The following is a 24,957-nucleotide window of genomic DNA, read 5'->3' as shown; positions in this document are numbered from 1 at the left end:
CCGCTCGGCCGCCATGGAGACGTAACGGTCGCCGTCCCTTAGCGCGCCATCCCCTCCCCCGCCTGGCTCCATCCGCGGGGCGGGGCGGGGCGTGGAGCCGACTGCGGCTGCAGGGCGGGCGGCCCGTGCAGAGCGGGAGGGGGCGTGGCGCTGCGCCGCGCTGCGCTGCCCGCTTCATCGCCCCCCCGCCCCGGTGTTGTTGTCTCTTTACGGCCGCGGCCGGCGGCTCTCGCGAGAGCAGCGTTGGCGCCGTGACCTCCATGTGAGAGCGGCGGCGCCTGGTAAACACTCCCCGGTTGGCGATGGCTGCCTGCGGTGCCCGTTAGCTCCGCCGCGGCGCTTCCCCGCCCGGCCGTGCCTCCCCTCCGCGCTGTCCCGGGGCGGCGCGGCCTATCGCGTTGCGGACCCCGCTCGGCTCGGCCGTCCCGTCCCGTCCCGTCCTTCCCCGCGTCCCCTCCGAGCGGGGCCGGCGGCCCGGGAACCTCGCGCCCGTTCCGCGGGATTTAAAAACCTGCCCCGCCGATCCGAACAAAGAGCGGGGACGCGCCCGGCCCCATCCCCTCCCTCCCCTCCTGCCTCGCACGCCACGGCCGCGCACCCCGAGAGCGGCGGAGCGGCCGCGTCCCGCCTCCCCGCGCCGCGGCCGGACGAGCCATGTGGATCCAGGTGCGCACCATCGACGGCACCGAGACGCAGACCATCGACGACCTGAGCCGGCTGACCAAGATCGAGTGCCTGCGGGAGAAGATCCAGGAGACCTTCCGCGTCAGCCCCGACCGACAGCGCCTCTTCTACCGGGGCAAGCAGGTGAGCGGGACCGCCTGTGTCGGACGGCGGGCGGGGTGCTGCCCCGCGCCCCTCGCTCCCTGCCCGGCCGGCTCTTTGTGTGCGCCCCGCCCCGCCCGCGTGTCGCCTGTCGGCGGCTCCGGTCCCACCGGGCCCGTGCGATGCGGGGCGGGGGGAGACGGGCGGCCGCCTGACAGGACGCCCCGCTCCCGGGGGCGGCAGGTGCCGGCGGGGCCCTTTGTGTTTGTGTTTTCCCACCTGAGCGGCGGAGGCTCCTCCCCCGCCCCTGCCTCCGCCGCTCCTCCGTGACAGTGACAGGCGGCCGGGGGTGCCCGGGGCTCCCCGCGTTACCGTCCCGTCCGCGCTGAGCGCTGCTCGGGGCGCCGCTCCCGATCCCCCGCGGGGGGCGGCCATGTGAGCGGCCGGGCCGGGCCGTTGGTTTGCTTGGGGCCCCGCCGGACCGCGACCCTTGGCACGGAGCGCTGCCGCCGCTCCAGATGTGCTGTGATGGAACACGGCGCCTCGGGCTGCGTGTGCCTTCCGAAGGGTGTAACCTTGTCAGCTGCGTTACATAAACTAGGAGGTCTACGCGGCGCTTCGGTTGCTGAGAGGCGCAGCCATCATCTGGCGGAGGGGTGTGTGGTGTGTTCCCAGAGCATGGCTTCGAGATGCAGCTCCTCCAGCAGCGCTGCCGCAGTGTCAGCTCCGGCTCAGCGCTGAGGATTCTGCCCTGCAACTGATGAGGGGTGTTTTTCTACCAACAGGAAAAAACATGTAAGGAATAGGGTTGTTTATTTTTTCTCTTAGAGATGCCCAGGAGGTGAGATGCAGCGGGTCGATGCAGAGCCTGGGTTCTAAAGCTACGAGCAGACCCTGCATGTGCCCACTGATGGGACTGAGCACTTGAGGAGAGTGTGTATCAGGAGCACTGTGGGCAGCCTGCTGCTTCACCAAAAGGGCCAAATAAGGAGCATCAGCCCTGACATTGTGTAACTTGCTTACCTTGTGTTGCCCCAGTGCATCCCTTGGTGTGGGACTTGCTGTGGAACACAGGGCTTACCTGAGAAGCAAGGAAGAAAGCCAGTAGTGAACTGTGCCCTCCTGCATTTATTAGTCCAGTGCATACTTAAGCGTACTTCATTCAGCCCAGGCCTCATTTGCATTAATGTCTAGTAAACAATTAAGGAGAAGGGATCTCTTTTCATTTTTTCTTTTTTTTTTTTTTTTTTTTTTTATTTTTTAGCTTTGCTAATTCTGCGACCACTTACGTCCATTTACTTACAGTTACTATAATTAAGTCTGAAGTTTTCTTAGTGGTTATGGATTGCTTTTTCTGATTCCATGGTGTTTGTAAGTAGAAAAAAGGTCAGAAGGACTGCTCTTGCACAAGTAAAACGGAGTGTGGAGAGAGATATGAGCAAAGGAAAGTGTAAACAGCTGCAACTCTCAAGAACATGATAAAATCAGGGAAAAGGGGATATTTCAGGTGAAGGGAGCAGAAAACTTTCATTTGAAGTAAACAACATGAAAAAATTGAAAAGTACTGCAACTGTTGAGAAAACATCTTGTTTGCGCTCTTCCATTTCAAGTGTTTAGCACTTGGTATGGATAAATCTGTGTGGTCTGCTAGTGTAACTGTGATCCAGCTGCTGGGCACTACTTAGTGTAGTTTCTTCAGGACCCTGTAGAGATCAATTGATCTCCAGAGAGATCCAGGCAGACTTATTAAATAGCTGCCTTTCTTCTGAAAGTGTGAGGTGTACAAGGTTGTATGGATACAAAAACCTAAGCGAGTCACAATTTATGGGCTAAATTTCAACACCTTCATAGTCTCAACTTGCAGTGGTTGTGAACTAAGCTTCAACTAACATTTTAAGCTATGGCTTCTATTTTGCTCTTGGACTAGGAGTGTCCATTTCCAGTCAATACAGTTTACCTTGCACACTGTAATTTGCCGGGATTTGATCTTCAAACACTGAAGCGGGAACTATTGAGCTGTTCTTCATCTGTTATTCTTAAGGGTTAAGATACCCTAGGACCAATGGTCAACACTTAGTGTTGTGGTTAATGTGATACTTGATGTTACTACTTTTTTCTTGCGTAACCCTGAAAAGCAGCACATGATTGAACAGATTTGTTTTCAGCTCTTCCTGCCAGGAGGACCTACTGTGCACATGTGGCACCGAAGAGTGAACAGGAACAGTATTATTCTCTAACTTAGTCTCCTTGATCCATGGAGACATCTGTGACTCTGAGGATCCATTTCTAAACTGTTAGGCGAAGAAGTAGAATTGTTCTGTAGATTAAGGTAAAATTTTTGTAGGAGATTTTATGCGCAGTTCTTTGCTGTGCTGTAGCAACCTAATAAACTTCCTGAGTTACAGTGCAGTGTATGGAGCTTCTCTGTCAAAAAGTTTAGACAAAGCAGTTTAACTTAACTGTTGGCAGTATGCTGTCTGTCCTAATTAGAAAACTTGTGTAGCTCTTTCTAGTGGGAGTATTAAAGACACGGTGTTTGTTGTGGAAAATGAAAGAGAGATGAGAGTAGACAAAATCTGGGCATCGTGACCTAACAGGGCAGACTTTGTGTGTGACCGAATAGTAATCATCAGTGTGATTTCTATATTTCAGTAGTAATGCTGGAAAAATTGATCAGGAAAAAAAATACGATGAAGCCTGAGTTTGAAAATTCACCAGAGAGCTGAAGGTTGTGCAGGAGATCTCACAACTGACTTGGATTTTTCATAGAAGTAAACACAAATGCTGTTATAGTATAGCAATGTGTATTCTTCATGGAATATGACAAATTAATTTGTCTTGGCTTCTTTCATTACTCCCTCCTACCCTGTTAGAATTTGACTTTAGTGGAAGCTTGTAGATGGCTGTCGTCTTTTAAGAGACAGTCATCTCATGCGGCTCTTCTCTAGTGCTTACCAGAGCAGAGAAGCAAGAATATTGGAACCCAGATGTTTTTCTTCGTGGTTTGTGTGCACATCAGTGTGGTGGGTTAACTGCAAGTGGTTGCCAGGTGCCAGCCTCTCATTCCCTCCCTTCAGCAAAAGGAGGGGAAAGGAAATATGATGAAAATGAGCAAATTTCTGGGTTGTGATAAGGATGGGGAAGGTCTCTCTTGAGTTACTATCATAGGCAAAAGAGTCTTGGATTGGTTAACGTTGATTTATTGTCAGTTGTTAAGTGTAGTGAGTAAGAAATGGAAAAAAAGACAAACTATAAATACACTTTCTCCCCTTTATTCCCAAGCTCAAGTTCAGCCTGGATTCTTCTACTTTCTATCTCCATCCTGGTCACTGCAGGAGAAAGGGGAAAAGGAGTTGCAGTCAGGTGGTAACACTTTGTCTCTGCTCTTCCTGTTTCCTCACAGTCTTCCACAGCTCCTGTGGTGGAGCCGATCCCATGTTGGCTACGGTCCTTAGTGAACTGTTACAGTGTGGTTCTTTGCCACAGAATACAGGATTTCAAGAGCTGCTCCACCGTGGGGGTGTCCATCCTTCAGGAGTGGATTGCTCCCACTTGGGCTGCAGCTTAGGCCTTGGGCTGCAGTGTCCTTCGGGCTGCACACACTGCTGCACTGTGGGCTTCTCCATGGCTGCACATAGAGATCTGCTTCGTGTGGTACCCAGGGGCTGTAGGACAGTTTCTGTATCGTGTTCCTCTCTATTGTCCCTCTGTTTCTTCCAACACCATGGTGTCTGCAGGGCTGTTTTTCTCGTGTTTTCTCAGTCCTCACATCTGCATTTTTTTTTGTTATTTTTTTCTTTTTCCTTTTAATATTTCTTAAATATGCTATCACAGAGGCACAACTATTGTTGGCCAGCAGTGATTCTCTTTTGCAGCTATCTTGAACTGGTTGAATTTAAGATGGGAGTAGTTTCTGGTGACTTCTTGCAGAGGCTACCTCTGCAGTCCTGTAGTAACAAAACTATGCCATATAAATTCAATACAAGCAATGATTAAAAATTATCTTCTAGGTTCTTGTGCCCTTTGGTAAGGGCAGAGCTCCAAACTTATTTTGTGAAAGACTGAAATGAGCGGGTGGAGGTGGGAGTGTTTAAACTGTTCAGTGTCCTGATATCAGACTGAAATTCAAGTAAGTGAGCAAATCAGGTTCATCAGAAGAAATGTATCTCTGCTTGTATACACAAGCATGCATATATACAAGAAACATGCATCTTGCTCCATACCTGTTAAAGGCGACTCGCGTAATTTTTTGGGTCACTGCTATGATTCTGAAGTGCTTAGGGTTTTGTTTCTGTAAATTAAATTGAAAAGACTGAGGAGTAGCAGGAGTGGAGGCATTGTAGTTTTTTGCATGTGAGTCTTCTTGTGTTAAAGCAACCTTGACTCTTGAACTTGGGTGAAGCGCACAGTTATAAATTTGGCAATGGGATATGTCTTTAATTGAATTGGCAGTTGGACAGAGTTTCATGAGACTTTTAAGTTTCAGGATTGTAAACTGTATGTTTAAAGGCTTTTTAATTACTAACAGCTTGGATGGATTTCCAGAAGAAAAGCTTTTTTTGAGTTTTGCCCCAAAGAATGGGAGCGCCAATCCTATTCATAAAACAATCGAGTTACTTAATACAATTTCTTCCCAGCTTTGTTTGGAAAATTGTAAACATTTTCAACTGAAGCTGTCCAAAACCAATCTGCTTCAGGCAGAATATGGGTGTGAGAAGTCTTCAATTTGAGCAGCTTTAGATCTTGGAGAAATAAATTGAAGAAGCCTTACAAGGGGAGTGATTGTCCTCCTTCAGCAAAGCAGGTAGTAAGTAACTCTGTAGCTTGATTTAAGAGCACAATCTGGAGTATTCAGGGCAGATGTGGTCAGACTGCATTCGAGAAATTCCTGAAACATTCATGGACTATACTTAAAATTTACTTGGCAGCCCTATTAACAGTTTTCCTTGGTTGCAAAATTGTTTACTGAAATTGACTTCTTGTTACATTTTTAAAGTTACTAAGGCAACTCCTCAGTCTCTTCTACCATTAGCTTTGTTATTCTGGACACCTAAACAAACTGAAGGAAATACTGAAGCAAATATAAAACCAGAATACTTTATACTGACTTCATTATTAGGAAACTGTTAAAATGTAATAGGTTTCGTATGAAACAGCAGCTAGCTTGAGGGCTCTGTTTTGTGGTATGTATGTGTATGGAACCTGGATGTGGTGGTTTGGAAGCCCCCCACAAAAACCAACAAACTTTTTCCCTTCCTCAACACTTTTAAATACACGAAGCACCTAATTCATGGATGATGAGTGTTGCCTGCCAGTAACAAATTTTGGTATCGTTTATGAGAATTCCCTTCTCCAAAAGTGTTAACTGGATGCACATTCATAATCACTGAATTGATAAATTCCATGCAAATAACTGCCCTGATGCACCTGGATCTTAAATTATTACTTTTAGAGTCATGGAATCACCGAAGTTGGAGAAGACCTCTAAGATCCAGCTGTCACCTATCGTTAATGTTTACCACTGAATCGTGTCCCTCGGTATAACATCTGAACCTTTTATGAGTACCTCCTTTGGCAGCCTGTTGCAATGCCTCACAACTCTTTTGAAGAAGAAATATATCAAAACATGCAACTTGAATCTCACCTGTCACGACTTGGGGCCATTCACTCTCATGCTGTTGTTAGTTACAAGGGAGAAGAGGGTGATACCCATGTCACCACAACCTCCCTTCAGGCAGTTGTGGAGAGCATTAAGGTCACCCCAGGCCTCTTCTTCTCTAAACAATTCCAGCTCCCTCAGCTGCTCCTTATAAGGCCTGTGCTCCAGACCCCCTTCTCTGAACATGGTCTAGGGCCTCAATGTCCTTCTTGTATTGAAGGACCTAAAACTGACCACAGCACTCAAGGAACAAACACACTAGAGTTGAGTACTGAAGGATGATTGTTTCCCTACTTCTCCTGGCAACACTAATTCTTATCCAAGCCAGGATGCCGTTGGCCTTCTTAGCCACCTGGGTACCCTGCTGGCTCGTGTTCAGTTGTATGCTGACCAATACCCCCAGGTCTGTTTCCTCTACACAGTCTTCTCAGCCACTCTGCCTCAAGCCTGTAGCATTGCCTGGGGTTGCTGTGGCTAATGTGCAGGTCCTGGCACTTGGCCTCGTTGAACTTTGTCCGGTTGGCCTCAGCACAGCCATCCAGCCTCTCCAGATCCCTCTGTAGGACCTTCGTACTCCCAGGCAGATCAACTCTTACTAGCTTGGTGTCATCTGCAGACTTAGTTAGGGTGCTCTCAATGCCCTCATCCAGGTAATCAGTAAAGATACTGAACAGAACTGGCCCCAGTACCGACCCCTGGGGGGCACCACTGGTGGACAGTTGGATTCAGCTGCATTCACCACCACTCTCTGGGCCTGGCTATCCAGACAGTCCTTCACCCAGCAAAGAATGCGCCTGTCCCAGCTTTTCTAGGCTGCCAGGTTTTCTGGGAGAATGCAGTGGCAGACTGTGTCAAAGGCCTTGCTGATTTAGATTTGTTCGGTTTACTTAGATTCCTTATTGGTTACAGAAGGTTCATGTAACAAGTAGCTCTTCGTTACAGGTGTCCTAAAAAGCTACAAATAACCATCTGCGCTCCCTGGCACCACTGTTGCTGAAATTCTGTTGTTTGTGCTATAGAAGTCCATACCATAACAGAGGAGGTACTTGGTAACTGTGGTCTGATCATCACAGAGGTGGATGGGTCTTTCCATGCTTCTAAGGATTTCAGCACAACTTTATATTTTTGGCGTTCATTTTTATTACAAGTGACAAGTAATCCTCAATATCAGACAGTAGATGTCATAAAATTTTACTTTCCTAAAGTAAAGACTCCTGAGAACTAAGGAAGAAAACTTTCTGCTCTAACTTTATCTTCCACTTAGAAATTAGTGAACCTGCTAGTTCCTGTAATGGAATTGAGACTTGCATATAAGAAAATCTTAACTAAACTAACAAGTTTTTTGTATCTTGCTGTAATGAAAAAGTACTGGTGCTACTGCACAAGGTTTACTGATCCTGAAGAAAACATGCAGAGGCAAGTTAACGTTCATCAGTTTAATAGAGAAGTACTTAGTTACCTGTTGAGCCTTCCCCAAAGTCCTTGTTACTGGTGGTGGCCAGCTGGTAGCGTGTCTGTCCATACTGGGGCTTCCCCCAGCAGATGGCCAGTAAGATACCCGAGCAACTCTAGTCCTTCTGCCATGTATGTAACAGCAAGAAAGTAAGCAAGGTCATTCACAGAAACCAAGGCTTATTTAGCTGCAGCTACAGAGCAGATTCTCACAAATTTCCTCAAGCTAATGCAGAAACTAGAAGCAGTTCACTTGTTCCCAAGTTAATTAGCCCTTTCTTGCAGGCTAGTTGCCTTTTCAGACCATGATCTGTATTTTTCCCAACGCTCACCCAGTGATACAGGAAGAAATAATTTGCAGCACCTGGAGATACTACTTAATAATAATAATAATAATTTGGAAGAGTTTTGGATGTGAATCTTGAAGAGCTGTGTGTTGAGACTGAGAATGGTTATTTTCACCTTGGTCTGATTAAGTCAAGAAGTTTAAGATGATCAGAGGGCTGGAGCACCTTTCTTATGAGGAAAGGTTGAGGGAACTGGGCTTGTTTAGTTTAGAGAAGAGAAGGCTCTGGGGAGACCTCATGTGGCCTTCCAGTACTTGAAAGGAGCTTACAAACGGGGGGGGAAGCAACAGTTTATGAGGGTGGACAGTGATAGGACAGTGATATAAACTAAGACAAGGGAGGTTTAGGTTAGATATAAGGAGGAAGTTTTTCACACAGAGGATGGTGATGCACTGGAACAGGTTGCCCAAGGAGGCTGTGGATGCCCCATCCCTGGAGGCATTCAAGGCCAGGCTGGACGTGGCTCTGGGCAGCCTGGTCTGGTGGTTGGTAACCCTGCACATAGCAGGGGGTTGAAACTGGATAATCACCGTGTTTCCTTTCAACCCAGTCTTTTTCTGGAAGCTTTCAACTGTTTTCATGTTGACAGTAATCTTGTACACTGGATTTATTTATTTATTTATTTATTTTTTATTTTTTAAATTATAGTTAGTCCAAACCATAAGGTAAAATTTAGTAGTACCACTGGTACAATCTGCATACAGTTTCTTATTAATGGTGTTAAAAAATCCTTTAGATGGAGGCTGTGGCCTTAAACTGTAGGCTTCCGTGCTTATTTTTAGTAGGAAAAGAGTAGAAGTTAATCATGTTGATTGAGTTCCCAGGTGACTAGTGTGCGTTTATCATGGTGTGTTTACTGAGACTGATGTGAAGTTACAGACGATATAATCAACAGGAATCTGCAGTGTCTTCCTAGGTTGTGTATCTTCTCTATCATGTGGGACTTTCTCTTGTGTATGGGCTTGAGCAAACAGTATTTATGCTGTTTGTGGTGATAACTGCTTGGCATTTTAATTCAAAGAAAGGCTTTCTGAAATATTTGACATTTCACTGTGTTGTCCTCTTTCAGAGTTCCTCTTACAGTGTGCTTTTTGCTGAGTACTGTGGGAGTCCGTATAGGACTGTGGTATAAGTTGAGGTTATGAGTGACTAAAAGTAAGGCATTCTTATATCATCCAGTAGGTCTGCAGGCTAAGTGTCCGTGCTGTACTGAAGATTACTGAAATTTTATTGACCTGAGACGGTCCCATTGGTCCCACAACTCACTGTTTCAAATTGTATTTTTCCGTTGGGCTTTTTGTTGCTAGAAACTGATTGGAGATGTGTTTGAAGTGCTCTATAAAAGCACCAGGTGGAATTCACAATTTTAGCAGCCCTGTATACGAGAAGAGCAAAGTATATACAGTAGTCTTCAGGCTGAAAATATCAGTTTCTGGTAGTCTACTTTAATTGCCCTTAATGAGCACCTGGGGGGAAGTTTTAGGTTCTTCTAATTTTTTCAGACTAACTTGGCTTTAATGCCTGTAAGCTAATCCTAACTTAAACTATTTGCTCTTCTGCTTTTCATGTTAAAGAAATTTGTAGAGTGTGTAATGCCTGTATAGAGTAAAAGATTGATGTCACCTAACTTTTCAACTTACTAGTTTTAATTAAGGAGCTCTGCTGCATTCTGTATTCCTTTCAAGTTTATTGCTGGATCTAATTCTTGGAAAGTAAAGCATCAGAAGATGCTCAAAAGATGCTCCATGAATGATTAAAGATCTTGTTTTCCAAGTTGAGCAGCTGGATTAAGTTGACCTAGGAGCTCAGCCACTTGGATCACACTTTAAAAACAGCGCTCCAGTGAGAACTTTAAGTGCTTCCTTAGGATTTCTCTGTGTGTGCTGTATAATACATAATAAGCTGTGATTCTGCTGGTACTTATAGACTAATTAATGGTGTTAGTTAATATGAATGTTAATTATATGAGTCACTTATTGGACATCTTTTTGAGACAGTTATGATATAATGCACTCCGCGTGATCATTTCAAGTTTAACTGTAGTTTCTACATGCTTTTAAAGTCATTTACGGCCTGATATTACAGGACATAGTTCTAACAGGGGTTATAGGTATCAGTTCCAGTATTGTGTTGCTACACCCACTCTTGTGTAGTAGTATAAGCACAGTGTTGGCTTACTTTTAAGTATTTATTACAACCTTCTACAGAAAAGTACTTTAAATTGATAGTTTCTAACACTAGGAAAATAAATTTAAAGGGTATAACCTGTTTCTGTACTTATGGATATTTGTGATATGTTAAAAGGGCCACTAGGTTCCATAAATCTAACTGCTATTCGGTGACATTTTCAATATTATTCTAAATAATTTAATGAGATCTTAAATGCTTCTGAAGCATGTCAGTCACAAAGAGAACGAAAACTGAAAGTGGCATCTGCTGCTTAGTAACAGTTCTCATGGCTGTAGTGTCAGATGAGCTAGCAAAAAAAATCATAAATTAAATTGCCTGTTTAGTTATTTTTGCTTTTGTACAAGCTTTAACAGCCCATTAAGAAATAGAGATTTAGCTTGACTGTCTAGTATTTGCCTGATTACTTTTGCTTGTCATTTGTGTTTATGAACTTGATAATAACAAGTGTCCTTAAACACTCAGTGATTGAAAAAAGTGAGTAATATTTCTTTCTTTTCCTTTAATGTGCTGTGTTGTCCAGGCAAATGTATTCTCATGGATTCCTGTTAGTACCTTTATATAGCAAAGTGGGATGAATTTTCTATATATTTATACAAGAAGTATTCTTAGAACTGCACATATTGCAAAGGTGACTGTGGAATTAATGGTTCAGCACCCATTCCAACAAATAACCATAGTATTTTTGAAGAAGTTTTTCTACTTTCATGTTGGATAGTTAATTTTTCTGAGAGGTTACCTGGAATTTGAGAGATTACCTTGAATTCTGATAACGTAGGGCAGTGTTTGTAGGGAATATGAGGAGTGGGGGGGGCTTCTTTTGGTCTTTTTTTTTTTTTTTTTTTTTTTTTTTTTTTTTCCTTATGGTTCTTTTTGGAAAGAAAGAGTGTATTCTGGGATGGTTTTAAAATTTTCAGTTTGACAGGACAGATATGCTGGAGGTTGATTTGATATGTTATTGTTTTCTTGCTATAGTGGTCTATGACCTTAGTAGCCAAGTTTTTTGTCATATTAACATCAGAATAGTGTCAAGAGTAATTCAAGAAGCACTGTCTTGCAGTTCTTCATTCTTTTCGTTGTTGCACAAAGTTCTTTAAATGCTGATTGTTTTCCAACTTTTATTACTCTTAATTTTTCGATTCTCAGTGATGCAATAACGCTGTGGATATAGGTATACTTGCAGATCCACACATTAGTTATATTAATGTAAGTCAGATTGCATGTGAGCTTGATTTTTATTAGTTTTTGTTCGGTTAAAACACAAGAACAATCTTGTCCACAGAATAAGGCAGTGTTACAAGTCATTGACTTGGTCTAAATTTACACCCTTACTGATATTCTAGGAACATGTTTTTGCTCATAGTAAAAACAGATGCTCTTTCCTTGACTATCACTTTACCAAACTCCATATCCTGCCTCATTTGAAGTCTGTAATCTTATCTTTGATAGTTTGCTTTCAGATTTAAACATGATATCACTAGTCATAGATCAGTCTACAGTCATAAACTACTCCTGGAAAGAATACTTATTTTTTTTAAAAAATGAACAAAAAACCCAGACAAACTGAGAACAGAATGATAATTCATTATAAATGTCTATGTATTGTTTTTGCCTTATCAAATGTATTGTTGCAAGATAGTAATTTATATTTGTTTTGGGTTTATGTGTATTTTAAATGCAAGAATCTTCCCCCTCCCACCCCCCGCCTTGTTTTTTTTTTGTTTTTTGTTTTTTTTTTAAGATTTAATAACCTTAACAATAATATAAACTTTTGGTAGCATGAAAAGCTCACAAATATGGGTTGTCATAGAGCTTCAAGAACTTCTGTATTCTTTGTGTTCAAGACTTTTCAAAAGTGTGGGGTTCTGCAATGTGGTGGGAGGAGAAAGGTTAGTTGAACTCGGATAAGCAGCTTGCTACCTGGTATGAAGCTGTAGGGCTCTGGGTACCTGAGTTAAGTGTTGGCAGTCACCTGTAGAAGAGTACTTGAGATTTGAATTTATTTGATAGTAAAACTGTTTGGGCATATCATCAAGATCTTTAGTTGAAAACTTTCAGCTGAACATGGGTAGGGTTACTACAGAGAAATCAGTAGCGTTACTGTATTTAGTTGTACATGCTTAAGGCTACTGTGTAACCAAACAATGAACTAAATATCTGGAGTCTCATTTGTGACTTCAGCGTGCTCTGCTTTAGGGGAATGCACACGTCATCAACTGTAGGTAACTACAGAGCACTGTGGGTATAGTAGTTAACGGGAGTAAGGAGAGTAATTGATTGTTATTGTTTATTTATTTTCACACTGGTCTTAACCATTATGGAAGGAAAACTGACTCATTGAGTACAGCCTTTGCTTGTAACTGTACTTCATCCTTCTATATGGTTGGTTTTTTTTGCCTTGAAGAGGCAGAGAGGATGAAGGAATAAACTTTCACTCCCTTTTTGTCTGTTCTGAGATCATTTTAGTGTAATAGAAGACTACCAGTGAGAAGCTTGAGAATTCCTTCCTAGTCCTTGCTGCTTCTTCATCCTTCCTGCTTTTTATTCTACTATAGAAAAGAAGATCCAAACTCTGTTAAAAAAAAAAAAAAAAAAAAAAAGTCTATTTCTAATTTTACACTCTCAGTGATATTTTTTTATTTTGGTTCAATTATGGTCACAGGTAATTTGATCAGTTACTGTTGCATTTACTGAAGATACTGTCTTTTATTTACCTGAAGTAGTTGGTTTGTCTCTTAAATAAATTTGACACAATTTTATCATCTGTGTAATTTTTGTCTGTAAAAGGAAAAGCTGTAAATTAGTTATTTACCTTGAGGTGGAATTTTACAACTATAGTTTTCTTTTGACAGCTAGAAGATGGACACACGTTATTTGACTACAATGTTGGACTCAATGACATTGTTCAGCTTTTGATACGTTCTGAATCTGAAGCTCCTGCCTCTGCTTCTATGACTGATCAAGATGGAGAAGTCAATCCCTGTGCTATTTCTAACTGTAAGAACAAAGTAAAAAAACCAAGCAGTGGATCACCCAGTCAGCCTTCTACATCATCTCGCTCGTTTCTTATTGATCCCGGCATAGGATTGTACAAGGTATGTACAGGCTTTAAAAACTGAAAACTTGTCTTATACTTTCAGATTTGGTTTTATTGTTCAAGTTTTGGTTTTTCTTTTAAATCATACATAGACGTGTACGTGTAAGTATATATATGTGTGTATTTATACATACAGATGTGTCTTTATTTCATCTTTCATGATCTGACGTAATTTCCCACTTTGATGAAAGTAAATTAGACTGAACTTGTATTGGTATCTCTGGTCTGTGAAGCTTCACTGATGGATATATTTTGTATACTAAAATTTAGCTGATTTGAAGAACTGCCTTAAGGAGGCATGAAGCAGTAAAAATTTTGAGAGTCCTGTGTTTTCAAAGTTCAGTCATCTGGATTAGGTAATCTGATTTTCAGGAGTTATTTGAGGGTAGTATTATAGTCAGGCTTTCTAAAATGACTTCATGTATGTCTGTACCAGGCTGTTGTAGGCTTTGGGTGTGTTTGTAAACTGTGAAAAAACAAGTTTAGGAGAAAATATTTTATGTCCTCTAGTAGGTTTAAGGTACCTGTGAAATAATAGTGTTTTGTGTAAACAGGACAAAAATTCACAGGGAGGGAAATCTGTGGAAATTTTATTTAGTAATTTAGTAATTATTTAGTAATCATGATTTTTTAATTTATAGTTTGTACCTTTTGGAATTTTTCTGTATTGTTATGTAGAATTGCATTAGGATACCAGAAACTTAATTTAAACAGAAAATGGGCAATTTCCAGTTTACTAGGTAGCTGAGTATTTAGAAAGATGTATACATGCAGGTAATGGTAGCATTGTGTTTTACTGAGAAGTGTCTGTGTTGGGTTTTTTTTTGTAACTGTTAACATTTTTCAGCAAGAGAAAAGAATGTTGAGACTGCCATACTCCTACAACTTTGTCTTCTTTGTAGGAACGTGTTTATTCAGACACTTCATCTAGGTGGGAAACTGGGTTAGTTTGATTTAAACTGTTACACAATGTTTCAGATGTTAAGAAGTGTTAATTTACAATATATTCCAGCAGCACTCTGTGCAATGAGTTTTATAGCTCATTGTCAAAAAAATGAGCAAGATGTGAAATTGACATCTTAAAAATATTAGGATACAAGATTGTGTTCTTCCTTCCTTTCTTTTTAGTCTCCATCCATTACAACGAAAATAAACCCAGTTCTTCAGTTATGATGTTTTACTCTTTATGCTTTTGGTTTATATGCAATTGGATAGGGAGAATGCTGGAGAGATGGAAGGTCACAGAGGATAAGTAGATCAAAGTAAAGGAATGTTAAATCATATCTTGAAGAATGCTGAGTGGTAATCAGTTTCTCTTAAGTGTTCTTTGTTTGCTTCTTTTTTGGAATTAAAACAAAATGGAATGATAATATTAACAAACATAGTCAAGGATACCCGGTCTCTCAGGTTACATGGAAATTCTGCTGTCTGTAATAGTAGAGACCTAGCATTTTCTCCTTAGTTATCAGTGAAATTGAGCCAACTTCATAGTTATAGTATATCTAGAGAGAAAATAATTGGTGGGAGGGTACAGTCATTCTGATCTTAGCTGTTCTGCAGACAACAGTAGGTACACCAAGAGTATTTCTGCTTGTAGAATCAGAAAACTAAGAATTTTTACAAGTAATGTAATTCAAACATAGAAGATTTGTTTAATAAAAGCCAACAAAAAACACGTAATTTAAGGCATGTCAGATGGCTAAATACATGGATTAATTTTGTTATTTTGCTTTTTTTTTTTTTTTTTTTTTAAGCAGTCAATAAGGAGCTGTCTAGTTATAGGAAGAAATAATCTTTTACTTACAATTACTTTTATAGCTTAACAAAGTCTTGTGCATCCCTGGATAACTGTCTGCAGATTCAAGATGCATGGTACTTAGTGTTTGGAGCAGCGTCAGTCGCTGTGCCCTCCTTTGTGGTTTCAGTGACCAAGAAGAAGATGTGTAGCCAGTATGGAACCTGTCCCTAAAAATAAATAAATAAATAAATAAAGTTATAATTATTGTTAGATGGTTAAAATAATGATTTAAACAGAGTTTAAGTGTGTTCAATTTTAATCTTGTGTTGAGCGGGAATTTGGACTGTAGGTCTTCTAAGGTACCTTAAAACTTAGTGATTGGTGAAATCAGAATACATCTTTTTTTTCCCCCTCAGCTTGCACCATCCCTTTATGTTGTTGAGCCTTCCACAGACTTCCTGTGTTCCTTTCCAGAGTTCCTGTGAGTTATTTTGTAGTATCAGTTTGATTGACAGAAACATCCTATTGAACAGTATGGATATTTGCTCTTACTAAATTGTATGCCTGCACTTAAACTGCAGCAGCATACAATTATTGTCTCACTGTCAATCTTTATAATTTGGTGCAAATTTTGAAGTAGTTCATGTGAAGTTTTCAGACACACAACACACAACAATTGATAAGGTTATAGAGTTTTGTAGCATCATAAAAGGGGGTCAGCTGGAAGGGGCTTTTAAGATCATCTAGTTCCAACCCCTCTGCTTAGAAGTAGGCATGCCTCCCACTAGACCATTTTGCCCAAAGCCCCATCCAGCCTGGCCTTGAATGCTTCCAGGGAGAGGGCTTTCACAGCCTCACTGGTCAACCTGTTCCCGTGCCTTACCATCCTCACAGACACTTCACCTCGTCCTGTAACTACATGCCCTTATAAAATGTCCCTCCCCAGCTTTCCTGCAGGCCCCATTCAGGTACTAGAAGGCTGCTATAAGGTACCCCCAGAGCCTTGTCTTCTCCAGGCTGAAAAGCCTTAGGTCTTTCAGCCAGTTCTCGTTGGGGAGGTGCTTCAGTCCTCTGGTCATCTTCATGGTCCTCTGGACCTGCTCCAACAGCTCAGTGTCCTTCTTGTGCTGGGGGCTGCAGAACAGGATGCCATACTACAGGTGGGATTTCACAATAGCATAGCAGAGGGGCAGAATCATGTCCTTCAACCTGCTGGTCATGCTTCTTTTGATGCAAGTAAGATTATGATTGGCTGCCTGGGCTGTAAGCGCACATTGCCAGCTTGTGTTGAATCTTTCATCAACTGACACTTCCAAATCCTTCTCCTTGGGGTTGTGCTTGTGTCATTCTCTACCCAACCTGTATCTGTGCTTGGGGTTGGCTGGACGCAGGTTTGGGACCTTGCACCTTGTGGAAGTTAATGAGATTGTTGTGGGCCTTCCTCTCAAGCCTGTCCAGGTCCCTTAGATTGTAAGTCAGTTACAAAATGGTGAAAGAGTTTTAGGCTGTTACACTGATGTTAAACTTCTTCAACTTAGAATTTCAACTGTGCTTGGGTTGTTGCCTACTTTCTTTGTGTATCTTTTGTTTCTTATGGAAAACAGTCTTAATGTGCAACTTGATTCCAAGCTCCTGTCCCTCAGAAAATATTCCAGGTAGTCATTTCCCAGTTTATAATCAATAGAAAATACTTCTTTCAGAACAATCTTGCATAAAGCGGAATTGACCACCTTTCTTTGAATTCTCTGATGTGGTCTGGATCTTTTTTTGGTGAACAATGATAACTGCTTGTTAAACTGTGATGTGGTGTTCCCAGTGGTATGTTGTAATACTTTTTGCCTTTGTGCTTTGCAAGGGTGGGAAGTCAGTTTTATGAGTATGCAGATCAAATTATAATCTGAAGGGAGTGGGAATTATGGTTTGAAAGGAATTACGGGAGGTTGCATTGTATTTTATTTTTTTAGTGTAATGATGAAGGTGGGTTGACTGATGCAGCTTTTCTGGCACTTGTCTCAAAAAGTAGCAGCAGAAGGAGTCTTTAGTAGTGTCCCAACTATGTTTTTGAGAGAAGAAGAAGTACCTTATGCTACAACTAATTTGAACACTTAGTATCATATGGATGTGCTTTTTTGGAGGCATCCTTACAGAATTGTTATCACAGAGGTGTGTTCATTTATATATTTTTATATATTTAAGGCGGTTCTGAAATTCTTTGTTTTACATGACTGAAGTATTCATCCTGATAAAAAGCTGTACTTTTGATACTGTAGCTTGTAAGAATAATTAAAAACATGTTTTTAATTTTATATGGGAGAAAGAAGACGATTGATTTTTAAGAAGATGACCAGAAAGTGAAGAGTATAATCTTAAGTATGATCTAGACATTGTTTTCTTGGGTTAAATTTGTTATCTCATGTTCAGATTCCTAAGGAAAAGTTATTGAATGTGTGTTTGCTTATTTGTGTTTTGTCTTGCACCTCTCAAAATATATAAGAGTTGGGGTTGGACTCAGTCTCTGGAGGTCCCTTCCAACCCCTAAGATTCTGTGATTAATAGAAGATAGCTTTTGGGGATGATAATTATGTCTCTGCTGCTAGGGGCTCTAGGCTGTAAGCTGCACATGGACTTGTGCAACCTGGTTTAGCTGACCATTGACTGAGCAGAAGGATAGAGTAGATGATCTCCAGAGGTCCATTCTAGCCTGGTGATTCTGTGATTCTTCCTGCTACCACATTTTAGTGAGATAAGAATGTAATATTGAATGTGCAGTGTATTAATGAAGACTGCATGTTAACTTCAGCTTGCTCAAGCTAAATGAGTTAATGTTGTTGAATGTTTTACAGATTAAGGTTAATAAGGTTAAGTAGTTTTATAGTAAGTTGCCTTATTTATTCTTAATTGATACCGTAGAAAAGAAGCATGAGCTCATTATTGAATTTTCTTTTCAGATAAATGAGTTGGTGGATGCACGTGATGTCAGCATTGGAGCCTGGTTTGAAGCTCATATAGAGAATGTTACCCGAGCAACAAAGGGACATAAGAATGGTAAAGCTCAAGGAAAGAGCAGTAATGCTTACAAAAGGACTAATGGAAGCTTAAGTCAAGATCATTCTAGAGAGAATGCAAATAATTTGGACAGTACACCATCTACATCTTATTCAGACTGTATGGACACTGAAGAAGCTATTTATCATATCAAGTATGATGAGTAAGTGCTCCTGATACTATTTTGAGGACATCACATACTGTTATTTGGTTTGCATAAACCGAGAATCTCTTGAAGAAACTTGTAATCAAAGAATGCAAGTTCAGTATCACAACCAAGAAAGAATATTAAAATATTTAAACACTTTTCGGTTGGATATAGTGAGTATATTGGGAGCTCTGTTATTTTCATGCCTAAATAATCAGGTACTAATTTGTCTTTATGAAACATAAAATCCATCCTTTGTATGTGAGGAGAAGGAATTATTTAAATGAATTTTCACTATTTTTTTTTTCCAAGCAAAATATAATTTCTTTGTTCTCTGTGCATGTTCAGTTCCTCTCGTTGGAGCTGATGTTGGAGTCTTGTGTGAGCAAATTTGGGCATGCAATTTTGCTGAACTTAATTCTAAGTGAAATAGTTATGCACAAAACAGCAGGTCTGCATTGCTAGCAAAGGATTGTTGTAGAGAACTTGATGACGTGAGTTCATGAAGTCGATTCTGAATTGGACTGAGGTCACTAAGGGAGAGCTGTTTTTTTCTTGTGTTTTTTTCTTTCTTTTTTGGTTTTGTTTCTTGTTTTTTTGTTTTTGTTTTCTTTTCAGTAAAAATACTGCACCTGCAGTGTTTGGATTGGTGTAACCCTTCATATTGCTTGCTAAGTTTAAAGAGATTTCTCTTGACCAACTTTTGCACCGTTTCATTCACTGGAGAATTTGGCCTTGAATATTTTTATTTATTTATTTATTTATTTTACTGTTTAGGTAATGTTTGCCAAAACATCAAGTCAAATATCTGAATGAATTGAATTGTTGAGAATTTTAAGTTTTTGTTACTGAGAATAGTAGAAATACTGCAGTTTGTGCAGTCTGAGCTTGATGTAAAGAAATGCAAAGTATATTTGGTATGAACTAGATTTCCAAAAGATGTTTTTAGAGCAGCTATTTTAACTTTAGTTATTTTAATGTGTAACTGAATCTGCTTTTGTGAGGAAAAATAAAAATATTTCAGACTTGAATAGAGTACACTTTGTTGTTCTTGTTAGTAGCAGTTACAGCTTCACAGACTGTTTAAACTCTTAAATTCAGAAATGAAATTGTGTCTATAACTGTATAAGTTAAAGTATACAACTTTTTACTCAAAACTTCCTAATTTTCTAATATTTTATCAGATACTGAAGTACATGGAAATAATTTATTCAAGAAATATGATCAAAATATTGCTATTTTGTGCATTGTGGTGTGATTTTTAAGTCTTAGCTTAAAGATTACTGATTTTCTTTGACAGTGTAGTTACATACAATTGAGCCATGGACAAAATATTTAGAAATATTTGTGACTGTAAGAGGAATTATGCTGCTCTTGTGAATGGTTCAGTTTCTTCCATGAGTTAGAGTGCTGAAGTAGAAAATGTTGCGCAATGTCTAATTTTATTTGGCATACCCATACTGAAAAATAGAGTTAGCCTTTCCTTATGTATACTCTAGCAAGTAGAGACAATCATCTTCTTACTGCTGCTACCCATGATCTTACAGTATGTTCCTTGCCAGCAAAATTAGATAAGACATAGAAAAATAATGTTGCATTAAAGTAGATCTTAGCTTTTAATCACTAATTCACTATAGTGTACTGAATGCTTAAACTTTCAAAAACAAACTGTGGGAATGCTTTTTGGCAAGGAAGACTTGAACTTCTATCACTTACCTTGTCTTAGAGGAATACTGCTGACCCTTATTGCGAATGTTTCACTTTTTTCTTTTAGTGCTAATAGTTACGTGGTTTTTTAGCACTTGATTTGCATACATTAGTATTTACCTCTTTGTAGACCACATATATGTCATGCTGCCTGTATGTTTCCTATGGATATATAGAGAAAGCATGATGTACTTTCCATTGCAGTTCCTCTCTGCTCCAGAATTTGTCATGTCTATTTTAACTTCTTACTTCTTTGAGGTTCATATTCTGGATTTTAATTCTTCACAGTTACTTCTTCCTGGATGTTCCTGGCCTTTTTTAGGTTAAGCCTGTGTGTTTTGCTACCTCACTTATTTACGATTGTCTTATCTTTTCTTACTGTGTTGCGTCTTGAGGGAGCTATTCTCCAGCTCTTGAAGGATATGATTCTCTTAGATGGCGTAATTTCAGCTCTGCCTTGTCCATGATAGGTATACTCTTGCAAGTGATGAAAACACTTGCAGTTATCTGAAACAGAATAAAAATAGCTAGGAGAATGGAAATCATAAGCCTGGTATGTGTAAGGCTATCAAAATTACTTGAATACACTGAAGAGATGTCAGAGGTGGACGCACATCCACAACTTCTTAAATTGTCACTGTTGCTTATGTTTTCCCTCTGCTAGTTTGGAAGAAAATCTTACCAAAAATTTAACAGCTGAAGGACACTGCACGTGTAGTACATTATATTGATCTGTTTCACTCCTTTCTCTCTGAGACTTGGTGATAAATAGCAACTACTCTTTGTTATGCCATTTAAAAAAAATTTAAAAAATAAAATTTGGTGGTAGACTTAATCTGATGTGGAAAAAATGGTCATACATCCTTTCCTTCTTTTTTCCCATTTGATACTCGGAACCCATAGAGCTTATAGCAGTGCTCACATAAGAGTACAGAGGATACCATGCAACCCCATCTCAGGAGCAGCTTTCTGTCATTGTAAGTGAAGTCCTCTAGTGCAGACCTGAGCTGCCTTGCTCTCTCCAAAACGCACAGATCCTGCACATCTCAACTTAAATGCAAGACTGAAACTGTTGCTTCCTTTTTTTTTTTAGCAGACTTGTTAGTATTCACGCTGTATTCACGGGTTTGGGACAGATTTGTGCATTGTTTGACACATCAGTCTGAGAAATCTGTTGCTGGGAATTTTATTCAAAAGTGGTGCTTCACCTCAGTCATTCTCTTGTACTATCACCTCTCAGGAAAGTGAATCATTAAACTACATCACTTTAGTAATTTATACCAAAGCATGCTTCTGCTTTCAGATTTTTCAGGTTAAGTATTGATACTTAATTCTGTAGCTGTGCTTCATAGTCTAATCTTAATTGGATGCCAGTGTACTCCACACTTGATCCTTGATAAAGTTAATGTAGCATCAACAGATGACAGGTAAATTCTGAGTTTGTTTTCCTAGCTGGAAATATTTGTTAGTCTATCAAGTAAAGAAACCAACTAATAATTCTTTTTCAACAAGTTAACTTTTGGATCGCTCCTTGGAATGACTCTTCTTAGAGTCTGAGGCAGGGTCTGTGCCTTTCTTAAGTGGTTTTAGCAGTGGCGCATCTTGATTCATATTTTAGTCTTGCGCAAGCCTTTACAGTTCCATGATTGGTAAAACTGCTTCTAATTCTTGGGCCGAACGGATTCACAAGTGTACCTCTTCTTGATAGTCAGGGCTCTCATTCCTTTGTTCGTTCTGTTTCCTGTTTAATTAGCGTACTTAAAATGAATATGAGAGGGGAAGCACAAGGACTGCAGTGAAGAAAAATTAACCTTTGCGGATAAGAGCTCAGAATAACTTCCATAATTGTAGTTGCCTTATGACTAAATAAGATTTACTCTCTTCTGTGACTACTAGTGATGTGAATAAAGGGCTATCCCTTCTTTATTTTGAAAGGTTCTAAAACACAAATAGTACTTGCTTAAGAGCAAAGTTTTCATTAAAGTAGAAAGTTTTATCAATTCTGAGCTTCATTTGGCCTTTGGTACCAACTTTGGTATTTAGTTGTGGAAACAGTGCTTTTACCTGTTAAGGCCTTCCTCTGAAGTGAGTTTAACACAGTCTTTTGCCTAGAGGCAGTTTTTCTTGCAGGTGTTTCCTGTTTCTACAACAGCTGTCATTTTCCCTTTCTGCCACTTTATTCACTGTATTTCTGCTTCACCTTTGCAGGGGTTAAGGTTTTTAGTGACAGTTTTTGATACTAAGGTTAAGGTGTGCTGTCATTTTTCATACTTTACTATCATCCATTTCTTCTGCCTCAAGCAACTGTTTTCTAATGCAAAGAGAATGTGAACCTGTCTATAACATGACTCAGCTTTCTTCTCTTTGAAAGGACTTGTGACAATTCCTATGTATGTTTGGATCCTAAAGTTAACAGGACCGCAGGTAGTCACCAGAGTTTGTTTCCCAGCTTAAGAATTACTAACTATATGAGAAGCAGGGCACTCAATAGTTTCTTAATACAGCAAAGATATTTTATATTGCTATAATGTAAAAGCGTACTTTTTGTTAATGTCTTCATTTTGTACTTCTTTCTTGTGCAGTACAGGGTATAGCAGTTTAATGTTAAGGAGACAGTTCTCTCGCTAGGTGTTGGTTAGCTCTTCCCTGAAGCAGTTGAAAGACTTGTTGATTTACGAGCAGATGCTGCCTTTTCCTTCCTGGTCCTGTTTTCCTTGGTAAGTCACATGAAATGAAGGACTTCCATTTAGGAGGCACTCAACACAATAGTTGAGGAAGACAATAGTGAGGAAGACAAGCAATGTCTGCAGCCTGAGAAATGCCAGTACGCTTAGCTGTATGCAAATGATTCAGTATAACTCAAGTGTAGGTCACTTTTTCAGGGTAGATGATGATTCTCTACTGAGTTTTTTTATCAGTTAATAGGAGTTGCCACCCATCAGTTCCAGGCTACCCAGAACCCCATCCAACCTGGCCTTGAATGCCTGGGTAGCCTCTGCCTGTGCCTCACTTCCTTTTGAGGAAAAAATGTTCTAGAAATTAAATCTCCTCTCTTTGAGTATAAAGCTATTTCCTTTTGTCATATGACTAACAGACAGGTCAGGTCTGTTCGGGATGTGTGTTGGATGTTTATGACCTGGTAGGATTTTCATGGATGTCTTATTTTGATGTTGTAAAGAGCCTGTCAGATAAACACTGAGAGGCAGGATGTCTTACCAGTGAGTTACGTGCCCAGTTTTGTTAAGGTAGTTTAGGTAGCCACATAGCTGAAACTTTATCAAGTTCCTTGTTCTATGCAGGTAGAACTTTAGAGTACTTCCAGCTACAGATTTGTGAAAACTTTTTTTAATCACTAGTCAATGTTTTGGTCTTGTTAAAATAGATTTGATTATTGTTGATGGGTGATGATTTTATTGGTTAACAGGAACATTTTAACATGGACTGAAGTGAGCAAGTAAGTCTGAGTTCTTGTCATCCAACTATGTTCTTCAAGCTATTCTTTATAGCTTTGGTTGTCCAATGGATTTTGAAGACAGATCCACTGATTAGTTAGTCTTTGCTGCTCTTTCTGTACACCATTTTTTAGTGGGTTTCCCAGACTTATCTCTTTGCACTTAGTATTTCTTTTGGGTCTGGTGAGAATGCTGCAATCTGTAAAGGATCCTCATAATTAATGGTGTAGAAAGCTGTTAGGTGATGTTAACCATCAGAGACTCTCTACAGAGAACCACAGCTTGCTTCAGGTTTTTGTTTTAATTTTACAAGATTTATTTTAGGACCTGTAGGTATTTTTGCCACTAGCTGAAAGATCAAAGGATACAGCTATTTCCAAAGTGGTCATGGTGGATGCTAGGGCAGGGTTGAAGTTACAATGTACTTTGAAGTCTGAAGTTGCTGAGGAACGACTCAATTCAGGATGTCTGTAGGGTAGGATGTTTCTAAGTAGTGGATATTACATGTGTGTAGAAACTATACTGTCCTTGGATGTGATCCTACAGTAATTCTAGTTTAGTGAAATTCAGAAAAACACTCCGTGTAAACTGGATGTTGCAAGATACTGACTATCACATATAAGCAGGTGTATAGGCAGTTAATCTGTTGGTTACTGTGAGGAAAATATTTTCTAAATCCATGTTTATTTATCCATTCTGGAGCCTGTGTGCTGTTGAGGATTTTGAGGTTGAACTGCTTTGTGCAGACAAGATAGTGAACTTTGAACTGACTTATTCTCTTGCCTGTAGCCTAGTAAAACAGCCATCATCATGAATGTGGCTTTGCTAGAGTGGCACCCTTGCTTGCACTCTGGTTCCCTGCAGAGTTCAGCTATGTTGTTTTGGCTTGTGTTGCCTTCACACATTCTCTTTGAACTGAAAATAAAGGAGGGGTGGAGCAGGAAGAAGAGAAGATGTAGATTGATGTCTGTTACAGATGTCCTTTTTGGCTGTTCAATTTGCAGAGTGAATCTGAGTAATGCATTTCTGTGGAACAGGAATTGTGGTGGGTAGTTTATTTTTCAGCATGAAGAATTAAGAACATCATATTCCTCAGGTTCTAGTGAGACCTCTGTTCTTACAATTTCTGTCTCGTGTAGAAGATGCTATTCTAGCTAAATAAGCAGGTTGTGTTTTATGTACTATATGCCATTATGAAATATTATTACTAATTAGGACCTGTAGTCATCAAGAATAAACTAAATTGCTTCTTAAAAACACTTCAGAAAGACATTCATTACTCCTGAAGAGGTTACAGCCTGCTTTGAAGGTAAACGCACGTAGAAATGTGCTAATACTGTACCTGTACACTCAGAACTCT

At 40.2% G+C, this 24,957-nt stretch overlaps 1 protein-coding gene across 11 annotated transcripts in view; it reads left to right on the top strand.

Moving 5' to 3' along the window:
• The first annotated feature begins 227 nt into the window (after positions 1-227).
• UHRF2 (ubiquitin like with PHD and ring finger domains 2) overlaps positions 228-24,957 on the top strand; it is a 73,640-nt gene continuing 48,910 nt past the window's right edge. For 10 of the 11 annotated variants that reach the window (XR_014939206.1, XR_014939205.1, XM_015848969.3 and 7 more), the window contains exons 1-3: positions 228-807; positions 13,263-13,505; positions 18,194-18,453. Coding sequence is in view for 8 of the 11 variants with exons in the window: in XM_015848969.3 (XP_015704455.2) it covers positions 655-807; positions 13,263-13,505; positions 18,194-18,453 (656 nt within the window). In the remaining 3 variants the exon portion in view is untranslated. Of the gene's footprint in view, positions 808-13,262; positions 13,506-18,193; positions 18,454-24,957 lie in introns of those variants that run through there. The other variant, XM_085528391.1, reaches the window with a different exon arrangement.

This window comes from Coturnix japonica, chromosome Z, assembly GCF_054131305.1.
Source record: "Coturnix japonica strain WE chromosome Z, WE-NBRP24, whole genome shotgun sequence".
In the NCBI taxonomy this organism is placed as follows: domain Eukaryota; kingdom Metazoa; phylum Chordata; class Aves; order Galliformes; family Phasianidae; genus Coturnix; species Coturnix japonica.
This window is presented reverse-complemented; position numbering and strand designations above follow the sequence as displayed.